Consider the following 15,021-nt stretch of genomic DNA (forward strand, 5'->3'; position numbering starts at 1 on the left):
CACAGCTACAGGAAGGGGAGAGTCTGACTGTTTGTCAACAGGGTATCCAACGGGTACAATGCACTTGCTATCGGTGAGGATAAGGATATAGGCTGCGGGGTGGACAGCCAGAATGCTAATCGTGGCACCATGAGGAGGAGGCAGCCCAAGGGGGAGAGGAGCAGAATAGTAGGGTTCTAGTCATTCGGGGATTTGATAATTAGGGGGATAGATAGCGTCCTCTGCAGTCGCGACCAAGAGTTCCAGGAGGGTGTGTTGCCTACCTGGTGCAAGGGTAAAGGATATCTCAGAGCAACTGGAGAGGAACTTGACAGGGGAGGGGAGGATCCAGTTGTCGTGGTCCATGTTGGGACCAATGACATGGGGAATAAAAGGGAGGAGGTCCTGCTAAGGGAATATCAGAAGATAGGAACTAAATTAAAAAGCAGGACCTCATTGGTGGTAATCTCAAGGTTACTACCCAAGCCACGTGCTAATTGGTGTAAGGATAAACAGGTCAGAAAGGTGAATGTGTGGCTGAAAGAGTGGTGTGGGAAGGAGGGGCTCCATTTCATGGAACACTGGCACCAGTACTGGGACAGGAGGAGCTGTACTGCTGGGAGGGTCTCCACCCGAATCAGAGTGGGACCAATGTCCTAGAGGAAAGGATAAATAGAGCTGTGGATAGGACTTTAAACTAGTAAGACGGGGGGAAGAATCTGATGAAAATAACATAAGTCTGAAGATAAAAGAAATAGGAGATGAGAATAACGGTCAGACTAAACTAAGGAATAAGGGTAACATAAACGGTCAGGGAATAAATATAGTTACAGAAGATAAGTACAAAATGTATTAAATTGCCAGCTCAGCAATGTGCACAGCAATAGAAACAAAATGGGGGAACTGGAGGCAATAATTCACAACGAGGAGCCGGATATGGTGGGGATAACTGAAACATGGCGACATAAAGAACAGGACTGGCAGTTAAATATTGCAGGATATAACGTATTTAGAAAGGATAGGGAAGGAAGAAGGGGAGTGGGTGGGGTAGCTGTACTAATTATAGACAACATAATGGCAATAGGACAGAAGTAACATTAAGATAGAAACAGAAACCATATGGATTGAAACAAAGGATAAGAAGGGATTGATCACGTTAATAGGGGTATTCCACAGACCACCTAATAGTGGAAGGGAAGTGGAGGATGAAATATGTAGGCAAATGGGATAGATTCAGAACAGATCTAGAAGCTCAAAACTGGGCATCCATGAGGCGCTGTGGGCCATCAGCAGCAACAAATTGTATTCCAGCACAATCTGTAACCTCATGTATGGCATATTCCTCACTCTACCATTACCAACTAGCCAGGGGATCAACCCTGGTTCAATGAGGAGTGTAGAAGAGCATGCCAGGAGCAGCACCAGGCGTACCTAAAAATGAGGTGCCAACCTGGTGAAGCTACAACTCAGGACTACATGCATGCTAAACAGTGGAAGCAACATGCTATAGACAGAGCGAAGCGATTCTACAACTAATGGATCAGATCAAAGCTCTGCAGTCCTGCCACATCCAGTCTTCAGCCAATTCGATTCACTCCACGTGATATCAAGAAATGGCTGAGTGCACTGGATACAGCAAAGGCTATGGGCCCCGACAACATCCCAGCTGTAGTGCTGAAGACTTGTGCTCCAGAACGAGCCGTGCCTCTAGCCAAGCTGTTCCAGCACAGCTACAACACTGGCATCTACCCAATAATGTGAAAAATTGCCCAGGTATGTCCTGTCCACAAAAAGCAGGACAAATCCAATCCGGCCAATTAACACCCCATCAGTCTACTCCCAATCATCAGCAAAGTGATGGAAGGTGTCGTTGACAGTGCTATCAAGCGACACTTACTCACCAATAACCTGCTCACCAATGCTCAATTTGGGTTCCGCCAGGACCACTCGGCTCCAGACCTCATTACAGCCTTGGTCCAAACATGGACAAAAGAGCTGAATTCCAGAGGTGAGAGTGACTGCCCTTGACATCAAGACAGCATTTGACTGAGTGTGGCACCAAGGAGCCCTAGTAAAATTGAAGTCAATGGGAATCAGGGGGAAAACTCTCCAGTGGCTGGAGTCATACCTTGCACAAAGGAAGATGGTAGCGGTTGTTGGAGGCCAATCATCTCAGCCCCAGGACATTGCTGAAGGAGTTCCTCAGGGCAGTGTCCTAGGCCCAACCATCTTCAGCTGCTTCTTCAATGACCTTCCCTCCATCATAAGGTCAGAAATGGGGATGTTCGCTGATGATTGCACAGTGTTCAGTTCCATTCGCAACCCCTCAGGTAATGAAGCAGTCCGAGCCTGCATGCAGCAAGACCTTGTCAAGATCCAGGCTTGGGCTCATAAGTGGCAAGTAACATTTGCGCCAGACAAGTGCCAGGCAATGACCATCTCCAACAAGAGAGAGTCTAATCTCCTCCCCTTGACATTCAACAGCATTACCATCACCGAATCCCCCACCATCAACATCCTGGGGGTCACCATTGACCAGAAACTTAACTGGACCAGCCATATAAATACTGTGGCTACAAGAGCAGGTCAGAGGTTGGGTATTCTGAAGCGAGTGATTCACCTCCTGACTCCCCAAAGCCTTTCCACCATCTTCAAGGCACAAGTCAGGAGTGTGATGGAATACTCTCCACTTGCCTGGATGAGTGCAGCTCCAACAACACTCAAGAAGCTTGACACCATCCAGGACATGCAGCCTGCTTGATTGGAACCACATCCACCACCCTAAGCATTCACTCCCTTCACCACCGGCGCACAGTGGCTGCAGTGTGTACCATCCACAGGATGCACTGCAGCAACTCGCCAAGGCTTCTTCGACAGCACCTCCCAAACCCGCGACCTCTACCACCTAGAAGGACAAGAGCAGCAGGTACATGGGAACAACACTACCTGCACGTTCCCCTCCAAGTCACACGCCATCCCGACTTGGAAATATATCGCCGTTCCTTCATCGTTGCTGGGTCAAAATCCTGGAACTCCCTTCCTAACAGCACACGGACTGCAGTGGTTCAAGAAGGCGACTCACCACTACTTTCTCAAGGGCAATTAGGGTTAGGCAATAAATGCCGGCCTCGCCAGATACACCCACATCCCATGAACGAATAAAAAAAATCTATGAAATGAGTAAGAGACATCGAATAATACTCATAGAAGATTTCAACTACCACCAAATAAACTGGGAAGAAGAGATAGTTAAAGGGACATGGGGCTTTTATATTGTATACAAGACTCCCTTCTTACCCAGTATATGAGAAGCCCAACAGGAGAGGAATCACTGCTGGATATATTAATGGGAAATGAACCAGAGCAGATAAAAGAAGTAAGCGTAGGGGAACATCTAGGCAATAGCGATCATAACATAATAAGGTTTAAAATAATGATTGAGAAAAACATAAGTAAGACAAAGACCAAAGTAATAGATTAGAAAAAATGTAATTGTAAGGGGATGAGAATGGAACTAGGGAAGGTAAACTGGGGAAAAAATTGACAGACAAAGAGATAGAACAGCAGTGGGAAATATTTAAAATGGTGATCAATAGAGTGCAGGAGAAATATATTCCACTAAAAAACAAAAACAAACGAGTCAATAATGAAACCCCATGGATGAATAATGAGATACGGGTGAAACTGAAACTGTTCAAAAAGGTATACTCTAAGTAGATAGACAATAATGAAGAGGAATATGAAGAGTTTAGGAAAGAAGTAAAAAAAAATTAGGAAAGCAAAGAGGAACGACAAAATTAAATTATCAAGGAATATAAAAAGAAACAGTAAAGTATTCTACAGACACATGAATAACAAAAGAAAAATCAGGACAGGGATAGGGCCACTAAGGGATGTACAAGATAAACTCACAGGTAATGACAGCGAAATGGCAGAAATATTGAATAGTTACTTTGCCTCTGTATTTACCAGGGAGACTAACAAGGTGGGCAGGAGATTGGAAGAAGAGATCAAAAAAGATGTAAAAACATTTAAGATAGAAAGAGGGGAGATAATTAATAAACTAATTTAACTTAGAGAGGATAAAACCCCTGGTTTGGATTGATTGCATCCATGCATATTAAAAGCTAATGTTATTCCTATAATTAAAAAGGGAAAAAGAACAAGTCCAGGGAACTATAGAACAGTTAGCTTAATGCTGGTGGTAGGAAAGATAATGGAATCTTTACCAAAGATGTAATAGGAAACATCTAGAAAACAAAAATATAATAAAGAATAGTCAGTCCGGATTTCAGAAGGGAAAGTCTTGCTTGGCCAACCTTATTGAATTCTTTGAAGAAGTAACAGAAAGAGTAGATAAGGGTAAAGCAGTAGATGTCAGAGCATGTGGAGTCAGGGGACAGGTAGCAGAGTGGATAGCAAGCTGGCTACAAAACAGAAAACAGAGAGTAGCGGTTAAGGGTAGCTACTCAGACTGGCAAAAAATGGGAAGTGGTGTTCTACAGGGTGCTGGGACCACTGTTGTTCACAATTTACATTAAAGATTTGGACTCGGAAATCGGAAGCACAATTTCAAAATTTAAGGCAACACCAAATTGGAGGGTGGAGTTAACATAAAGGAAGAATGTGTCAAAATGCAAGAGAACATTAATAAACTCGGAGAATGGACGAGTAATTAGCAAATGAATTTCAATACAGATAAGTGTAAGGTGGTGCATTTTGGTAAGACGAATAAGGAGGCCACATACTGCTTGGATAATAAGAGTCTAAATGATGTAGAGGAGCAAAGGGATCTCACAGTACAGATACACAAATCGCTAAAAGTAGCGACGTAGGTTAATAAGGCCATAAAAAAGTAAACCAAGCACTGGGGTTCATTTCTAGAGGGATAGAATTAAAAGCAGAGAAGTTATGTTAAACTTATGTCGAATCTTGGTTGGACAAAACTTGGAGTACTGTGAACAGTTCAGGTCTCCATATTATAAAAAGGATATAGAGGCACCAGAGAAGGTGCAAAATATATTCACAAGGATGATACCAGAACTAAGAGGATATCCTTATCAGGGAAAGCTAAATAGGCTGGGGTTCTTTTCTCTAGAAAAGGAAAAGCTGAGGGGTGATCCAATAGAGGTCTTACATAGAATTACATAGGATGTACAGCACAGAAACAGGCCATTAAGCCCAACAGGTCCATGTTATTGTTTATGCTCCACAGGAGCCTCCTCCTTTCCTACTTCATCTAACTCTATGAGCATATCCTTCTATCCCTTTTTCCCTCGTGTTTATCTAACTTTGCCTTAAATGCATCTACACTAGTCACCTCAACTATTCCATGTGGTAGCGAGTTCCACATTCTCACCACTCTCTGGATAAAGAAGTTACTCCTGAATTCCCTATTGGATTAATTAGCGACTATCTTATATTTATGGCCCCTAGTTCTGGACTCCCCCGCAAGTGAAAATATCCTCTCTACATCCACCTTATCAAATACTTTCATAATCTTAAAGGCCTCTATCAGGTCACCCCTCAGTCTTCTCTTTTCTAGAGAAAAGCCCCAACCTGTTCAATCTTTCCTGATAGGGTATAACCTCTCAGTTCTGGTATTATCCTAGTAAATCTTTTTGCACCTTCTCCCCTGCGTCTATATTCTTTTTATAATATAGAGACCAGAACTGTTCACAGTACTCCAAGTCTAACCAAGGTTCTATACAAGTTTAACATAACGTCCCTGCTTTTCAATTTTATCCCTCTAGAAATGAACCCCAGTGCTTTGTTTGCTTTTTTATGGCCTTATTTACCTGTGTCGCTACTTTTAGTGATTTGTGTATCTGTACCCCCTCTACCCCATTTAGACTCTTATTATCCAAGCAGTATGTGGCCCCCTTATTCTCCCAACCAAAATGTAATACCTCACACTTATCTATATTGAAATTCATTTGCCAATTACACCCCCATTCTGCAAGTTTATTAATGTCTTCCTGTATTTTGTCGTAATCCTCCTCAGCATTAATTATACCCCCCAATTTGGTGTCGTCCGCAAATTTTGAAATTGTATTTCCGATTCCCGAGTCCAAATCATTTATATAAATGGTAAACAACAGTGGTCCCAGCACCGATCCTTGTGGAACACCACTTCCCACCTTTTGCCAGTCTGAATAACTACCTTTAACCCCTACGCTCTCTTTTCTGTTTTTGTAGCCAGCTTGCTATCCATTCTGCGACTTGCCCCTAATTCCACATGCTCTGACCTTAGCCATTAGTCTACTATGCGGTACCTTCTCGAAGGCCTTTTGAAAATCCAAATATATTACACCTACTGCATTACCCTTGCTACCCATTCTGTTACTTCTTCAAAGAGTTCAATAAGGTTAGTCAAGCATGGCCTTCCCTCTTGAAATCCTGCTGATTATTCTTGATTATATTTTCGGTTTCTTGATGTTTTTCTATTATATCTTTCAGTAAAGATTCCATTATCTTTCCTACCATCAATGTTAAACTATTTGGTCTATAATTCCCTGGATGTGTTTTATCTCCTTTTTAAAAATAGGAATAACATTAGCTGTCCACCAGTCCTCTGGCACTATTCCCTTTTCTTATATTTTTTATATATATGGAATAGTGTCTCTGCTATCTCCTCCTGAACTTTTAATATGCGGAGATGCAATCCATCCGGACCAGAGGTCTTATCCTCTCTAAGTTTGATTAGTTTGTCAATTATCTCCACCCTTTCTATCTTAAATGTCTTTATATCTTTTTTGATCTCTTCTTCTAATGTCAAGCCCACCTTGTTAGTTTCCTTGGTAAATATTGAGGCAAAGTAATCGTTTACTATTTCTGCCATTTCGCTGTCATTACCTGTGAGTTTATTATGCGTATCCCTTCATGGCCCTCTCCCTATCCTGCTTTTCCTTTCATTATTTATGTGTCTGTAGAATACTTTGCTATTTCTTTTTATGTTCCTTGATAATTTAATCTTGTAGTTCCTCTTTGCTTTCCTAATTGTTTTTTTTAACTTCTTTCCTAACCTTTTTGTATTCCCTTTTGTCGCCCTCTCCTTTATTGTCTGTGTACTTAGTTTATGCCTTTTTCTTTAGTTTCAATTTTGCCCTTATTTCTTTATTCATCCATGGTGTATCATTACTGGCTAGTTTGTTCTTACTTTTTATTTAGTGGGATATATTTCTCCTGGACTGTATTGATCACTGTTTTAAATGTTTCCCACTGCTGCTCTATTTCTTTATTTGTCAGTAAATTTTTTCAGTTTATTTTCCCTTTTATTACTTTGGTCTTTGTCTTACTTATGTCCTTCTCAATCTTTATCTTAAACCTTATTATGTTGTGATCGCTATTGCCTAGATGTTGCCCCATGCTTACTTCTCTTATCTGTTCTGGTTCATTTCCCATTGCTAGATCCAGCAGTGATTCCTCTCTTGTTGGGCTTTTTACATACTGGGTAAGAAAGGAGCCCTGCACACATTGTAAAAACTCCATTCCCTGTACCCTTTTACCGACCTCTTCTTGCCAGTTTATTTGGGGGTAGTTAAAATCTCCCATGATTATTATTCTATGTCCTTTACTCATTTCACATATTTGCTTACATATTTCTTCCTCCACCTCCTTTCCACTATTAGGTGGTCTGTAGTATACCCCTATTAGTGTGATCGATCCCTTATCTTATATTTCAATCCATGTGGATTCTGTTTCTATCTTGTTAGTGATGTCCCTTTTTTCCACTGCCATAATGTTATCTCTAATTACTACAGCTATCCACCCCCCTTCCTTCCTTATCCACTCTGATTATGTTATAACCTGCAATATTTAGTTGCTGGTACTGATCTTTATGTAGCCATGTTTCAGTTATTCCCACTACATCAATTCCTCACTGTGGATTATTGCCTCCAGTTCCCGTGTTTTATTTTGGATGCTGATACATTGCTGAACAGGCAGTTTAATTCATCTTTAATAGTTGTTCCTTTCACTTGATTTTTAAGTCCTTTTATACTTCTGTTTTATAACTGCATTTGTTCCTTGACCGTTTATGTTATCTTTATTTCTTACCCTGCTCTGACCTTTACACGCATCTCCTGTTTCTTTTATCTCTAAGCTTTTGTTATTGCTACCAGATCCCTCCCCCATCTTACTAGTTTAAAGTCCTATCCAAAGCCCTATTTATCCTTCCCGCTAGGACTCTGATCCCATTCCCGTTCAGGTGGAGCCCGTTCCGGTGGTACAGTTCCTTCCTGTCCCAGTTCTGGTGCCAGTATCCCAAGAAATGGAACCCCTCCTTCCCACATCAGTCTCTCAGCCACTCATTCACCTTTCTGATCTGCCAATCCTTATGCCAATTAACACATGGCTTGGGTAGTAATCCCAAGATTACCACCCGTGAGGTCCTGCTTTTTAATTTAGTTCCTAGCTTCTGAAATTCCCTTAGCAGGACCTCTTCCTTGTGTCATTGTGCTGACATGGACCATGACAACCAAATCCTCCCCCTCCCTTTCCAAGTTCCCCTTCAGTTGCTCTAAGATGTCCTTTACCCCTGCACCAGGTAGGCCACACACCCTCCTGGACTCTTGGGCAGGAATAGATATCTTTAAGATAATGACAGGGTTTGATGGGGGAGATGTAGAGAAAATGTTTCCACTTGTGGGGTGTCCAAACCTAGAGGTCATCAATATAAAATAGTCACTAATAAATCCAATAGGGAATTCAGGAGAAAATCCTTTACCTGAAGAGTGGATGACAGCTGGAATATTAAATAAACATTTTTTCAGAAAATATAATCCCTGATATTATATTAAAATCTTCCTGATTCGTATTACATTGACTAAAGCATGCAAACTAGGTTTTAATCAATAGATTTTCTTTCAAATTCAAATACAGCTTTGAACATTTACTATTTTGCCTTACATGCTTTTTTATGTTTCTTTTCTGATTCAGTACAAAAATAAAATGTTTTGAATGAAAATATTACAAATTATATTTACTTTCCAGAGTTTTGTGAGAGAGAATGATCATTGCAACTTCATGCCCAGAATATCTGAAGTTCCATCTACTCAGAGTCTGGCATTTTATAGTGAAGATGCAACTTAAGAGAAAATTTAATTAGATTTTATATTTCTTTATTTTATGAATATATATCCAACAGTACTCAGTTTAATGAAAAGATTCTGCTTAAATAAAAATATTTAAATTCAGAACCTTAATTCAGAACCTCCCTTCAAATTTTCAATTTACGTACTTCCAGAATGTGTCAATCTTTATCTTAATCCTTTTTCTCTTGGTTGCTTTTCAATACAGATTGTTACAAATTTCAGGTGCAGTAGTGCTGGTGACTCCAAAAATGGTCCAAATACCTTATGTTCAGGGATGTACCCATACTGCCCAACATTATAATTACACAATTGCATAACGTTAAGTAAGTTCAGATCACTCCTTGTGAACAAGAAAAATAATATAAATATATCGCACTATCGCTCTCCGAGGGCTCACTTAACTTTTCCTGGTTTACGTTCTATTTCTGATCAGCTCAGAAAGAAAGAAAATAAGACTTGCATTTATATAGCTCCTGTCATGACCTCAGGACGTCCCACAGCACATTACAGCCAATTAATTACTTTTGAAGTGTGGTCACTGTTCTAATGTTGGGAGACACAGCAGCCAATTTGTGCACAGCAAGGTCCTACAAACAGCAATGTGATAATGAGGGATAAATATTAGCCAAGACACTGGGGAGAAATCCCCTGGTCTTCTTCGAAATAGTGCCATGGGATCTTTTACATCCAGCTTTGAGGGCAGATAGGGCCTCGTTTTAACGTCTCATCCAAAAGACGATACTTCCGACAGTGGAGCACTCCCACAGTACTGGAGTGTCAGCCTGGATTATGTGCTCAAGTCTCTGGATTGAGACTTGAAGCCACAACCTTCTCATTTAGAGGTGACAATGTTACCCACTGAGCTACGACCGACACTGGATGATGAAGTGCTCACTCACTGGACCAAGCTTTCTTCCCAGACCTAACTGAACTGGCTGACAGACTGCTCCTGTATCTTTGCTCTTTTTTTGTGTTCCTAGAAGTGACTCCTTCTCTGTTCAAGGATTTACCAGCATGCCTGTCCACCAAACCGACTGCCTCCTCTCCCATGAACATATTCTCAGCAGACACCATATGCTGGGCTCAAATGTATAAAATCATCCCCACCAGAATAGGTGTGGATGTTAGTTAGACCATCTCGGATGGGAAAATGAATAATGTAATGCCTTCGGTCATTGTAGAAACATTAAAACCCCCCCACCCCCCATCTTGAATCAGTGACTAGAGCCTGTACCTTTTTAACCCAGTGTAAATACCCTTTGTTTTAAAACACAACACAAATATAATTCATTCGCAAATCCTTTCTGCAGAAAAAATTAAAATTCGTGAAACATGATAGAAATATTTGAGAAATACAGCTGCCATCATCATTTATAATTCATTACAAAATATTACAAAATTAAACAATGGCAAAATTTTACTGATTACAATTGAACGGATCCTTGAAAATATCAGGGGAGAAGGCTGCACTGGGCTGAACAGAGGAAGGTAGGAACGGAAAGAACTGCAAACTCAACGACTCTCTCTCCAGAGAGAGGACTTTGGGGCACAGCTTACCGGATGGATTTATAGCAGGACATAGACGTGTAAAGATATGTTAGTGAATTATTTAAGTTTTTAGCATTGTATTCTCGCATTACAGACTGGACAAGCTGGAGGCAGTTATAAAAATGTTTTGACTAATTAATTGATGCATTTTGTCTTCTGCCCGATTCTTTTATTGCAAACTCTCAGCTGATTGCTAATTATTAATTAGTAGTTTTTTTTATATCTGCTTGTTCGTTGCTCAGTTGTAAATTGTTGCTCTTTTCCAAATGTGATATTTGAGCTGATTAGGTGCAAGGGTGACACACATTTTTCATGCGTGAAAACTTTGCATGAGGTGACAAACACCTTACAAGTGTGGCACTGAGGCGCCCATGGGCAAAAAACATGGTGGGGGGGGGAACGGGACAGGGGTCTCCCTAATGGGCGTGTGTTTGTTTCCGACTTGATTTTCCTCTATGTGCTGCACTTAGACGGCCCAATGCACCAAGGTGCGGGATCAGGAAATTCCGCCCTCATGATTCGCTGAGTACAAATGCTTAATTTTGTTGCTTTAAGATGAGTGCCAGGCACGACCAGCTCAGCCTAGAAGACCATCCAGATCTCAATTCAACAAGTTACCCAGTGCAGGTAGGAATACAAACAAGCCATTAATATCAAAGCATAAATAATATCTATTCACATCTTATAACTGCCTGATATAGAGTGCATAATAGATGGGATGTATTATGAACGATGTGTGTAACAGGTGGGTGTTAACAGGCGGGGTGTATAATGGGCAGGTGTATAATGAGCGGATGTATGGTGGGTGGGTGCATGACGGGCGGGTATATGACGGGCGGGTGTATGACGGGCGGGTGTATGACAGGCGAGTGTATAATGGGCGGTGTGTCTAACAGGGTATAATGGGCAGGTATATAATGGGCGGATTTATAATGGGCAGGTATATAATGGGCGGGTTTATAATGGGCAGGTATATAATGGGCGGGTATTATGGGTGGGTATATAACGGGCAGGTATATAATGGGCGGGTGCATTATGGGTGGGTATATAACGGGCAGGTATATAATGGGCGGGTGCATTATGGGTGGGTATAATGGGCAGGTATATAACGGGCAGGTGTATCATGGGCGGGTATAATGGGCAGGTATAATGGGCAGGTGTATTATAGGCGGGTATAATGGGCAGGTGTAAAATGGGCAGATGTATTATGGGCAGGTATATAATGGGCGGGTGTATTATGGGCAGGTATAATGGGCAGGTGTATAATGGGCAGGTGTATTATGGGCAGGTATATAATGGGCGGGTGTATTATGGGCGGGTATAATGGGCAGGTATATAACGGGCAGGTGTATTATGGGTGGGTATAATGGGCAGGTATAATGGGCAGGTGTATTATCGGCAGGTAAAATGGGCAGGTGTATTATGGGCAGGTATATAACGGGCAGGTGTATTATGGGCGGATATAAAGGGCAGGTGTATTATGGGTGGGTATAATGGGCAGGTATATAATGGGCAGGTGTATTATGGGCAGGTATAATGGGCAGGTGTAAAATGGGCAGGTGTATTATAGGCAGGTATAATGGGCAGGTGTATTATGGGCAGGTATAATGGGCAGGTGTATAATGGGCAGGTGTATTATGGGCGGGTATAATGGGCAGGTATAATGGGCAGGTGTATTATGGGCGGGTATAATGGGCAGGTAGATAATGGGCAGGTGTATTACGGGCAGGTATAATGGGCAGGTATATAATGGGCAGGTGTATTATGGGCAGGTGTATTATGGGCGGGTATAATGGGCAGGTATATAACGGGCAGGTGTATTATGGGCGGGAATAATGGGCAGTTATAATGGGCAGGTGTATTATGGGCGGGTATAATGGGCAGTTGTATAATGGGCAGGTGTATTATGGGCAGGTGTATTATGGGCAGGTATATAATGGGCAGGTGTATAATGGGCAGGTGTATAATAGGCAGGTATAATGGGCAGGTGTATTATAGGCGGGTATAATGGGCAGGTGTATTATGGGCAGGTATACTGGGCAGGTGTATAATGGGCAGGTGTATTATGGGCGGGTATAATGGGCAGGTGTATAATGGGCAGGTATATAACGGGCAGGTGTATTATGGGTGGGTATAATGGGCAGGTATAATGGGCAGGTGAATTATGGGCGGGTATAATGTGCAGGTATAATGGGCAGTTGTATTATGGGCGGGTATAATGGGCAGGTGTATAATGGGCAGGTGTATTATGGGCAGGTGTATTATGGGTGGGTATAATGGGCAGGTATATAACGGGCAGGTTTATTATGGGCGGGTATAATGGGCAGGTATAATGGGCAGGTGTATTATGGGCGGGTATAATGGGCAGGTGTATAATGGGCAGGTGTATTATGGGCGGGTATAATGGGCAGGTATATAACGGGCTGGTGTATTATGGATGGGTAGAATGGGCAGGTATAATGGGCAGGTGTATTATAGGCGGGTATAATGGGCAGGTGTATTATGGGCGGGTATAATGGGCAGGTGTAAAATGGGCAGGTGTATTATGGGCAGGTATAATGGGCAGGTGTATTATGGGCAGGTATAATGGGCAGGTGTATAATGGGCAGGTGTATTATGGGCGGGTATAATGGGCAGGTATAATGGGCAGGTGTATTATGGGCGGGTATAATGGGCAGGTAGATAATGGGCAGGTGTATTACGGGCAGGTATAATGGGCAGGTATATAATGGGCAGGTGTATTATGGGCAGGTGTATTATGGGTGGGTATAATGGGCAGGTATATAACGGGCAGGTGTATTATGGGCGGGAATAATGGGCAGTTATAATGGGCAGGTGTATTATGGGCGGGTATAATGGGCAGTTGTATAATGGGCAGGTGTATTATGGGCAGGTGTATTATGGGCAGGTATATAATGGGCAGGTGTATAATGGGCAGGTGTATAATAGGCAGGTATAATGGGCAGGTGTATTATAGGCGGGTATAATGGGCAGGTGTATTATGGGCAGGTATACTGGGCAGGTGTATAATGGGCAGGTGTATTATGGGTGGGTATAATGGGCAGGTATAATGGGCAGGTGAATTATGGGCGGGTATAATGGGCAGGTGTATTATGGGCGGGTATAATGGGCAGGTGTATAATGGGCAGGTGTATTATGGGCGGGTATAATGGGCAGGTGTATTATGGGCAGGTATATAATGGGCAGGTGTATAATGGGCGGGTGTATTATGGGCAGGTATAATGGGCAGGTGTATTATGGGCGGGTATAATGGGCAGGTGTAATATGGGCAGGTATAATGGGCAGGTATAATGGGCAGGTGTATAATGGGCAGGTATATTAGGCAGGTGTATAATGGGCAGGTGTATAATGGGCAGGTATAATGGGCTGGTGTATTATGGGCAGGTATAATGGGTGGGTGTATTATGGGCGGGTATAATGGGCAGGTGTATAATGGGCAGGTGTATTATGGGCAGGTATAATGGGCAGGTGTATTATGGGCAGGTATAATGGGCGGGTGTATTATGGGCAGGCATAATGGGCACGTGTATAATGGGCAGGTATATTATGGGCAGGTATATAATGGGCGGGAGTATTATGGGCAGGTATATAATGGGCAGGTGTATTATGGGCAGGTATAATGGGCAGGTGTATTATGGGCAGGTATAATGGGCAGGTGTATAATGGGCAGGTGTATTATGGGCGGGTATAATGGGCAGGTATATAATGGGCAGGTGTATTGTGGGTGGGTATAATGGGCAGGTGTATAATGGGCAAGTATATAATTGGCAGGTGTATTATGGGTGGATATAATGGGCAGGTATAATGGGCAGGTGTATTATGGGCGGGTATAATGGGTTGGTGTATAATGGGCAGGTGTATTATGGGCAGGTGTATTATGGGCGGGTATATTATGGGCAGGTATATAATGGGCGGGAGTATTATGGGCAGGTATAATGGGCAGGTATATTATGGGCAGGTGTATTATGGGCAGGTGTATTATGGGTGAGTATAATAGGCAGGTGTAAAATGGGCAGGTGTATTATGGGCAGGTATAATGGGCAGGTGTATTATGGGCAGGTATAATGGGCAGGTGTATAATGGGCAGGTGTATTATGGGTGGGTATAATGGGCAGGCATAATGGGCAGGTGTATTATGGGTGAGTATAATGGGCAAGTATATAATTGGCAGGTGTATTATGGGCGGATATAATGGGCGGGTGTATTATCGGCGGGTATAATGGGCAGGTGTATAATGGGCAGGTGTATTATGGGCAGGTATAATGGGCAGGTGTATAATGGGCAGGTGTATTATGGGCGGGTATAATGGGCAGGTGTATAATGGGCAGGTGTATTATGGGCGGATATAATGGGCGTGTGTATTATCGGCGGGTATAAT

At 42.4% G+C, this 15,021-nt stretch overlaps 1 protein-coding gene across 20 annotated transcripts in view; it reads left to right on the forward strand.

The window, feature by feature from the left end:
• Positions 1-15,021, forward strand: part of LOC137331694 (kyphoscoliosis peptidase-like) — a 273,350-nt gene that overhangs the window by 103,723 nt on the left and 154,606 nt on the right. For 18 of the 20 annotated variants that reach the window (XM_067995661.1, XM_067995663.1, XM_067995668.1 and 15 more), the window contains one exon: positions 11,178-11,249. The exons of the other annotated variants lie outside the window; for them this stretch is intronic. In XM_067995661.1, coding sequence (XP_067851762.1) covers positions 11,178-11,249 — 72 coding nt within the window. The remainder of the gene's footprint in view (positions 1-11,177; positions 11,250-15,021) is intronic. 20 annotated transcript variants of the gene reach the window in all.

The sequence above is a fragment of the Heptranchias perlo genome, chromosome 13 (genome assembly GCF_035084215.1).
Source record: "Heptranchias perlo isolate sHepPer1 chromosome 13, sHepPer1.hap1, whole genome shotgun sequence".
Taxonomy (NCBI): Eukaryota; Metazoa; Chordata; class Chondrichthyes; order Hexanchiformes; family Hexanchidae; genus Heptranchias; species Heptranchias perlo.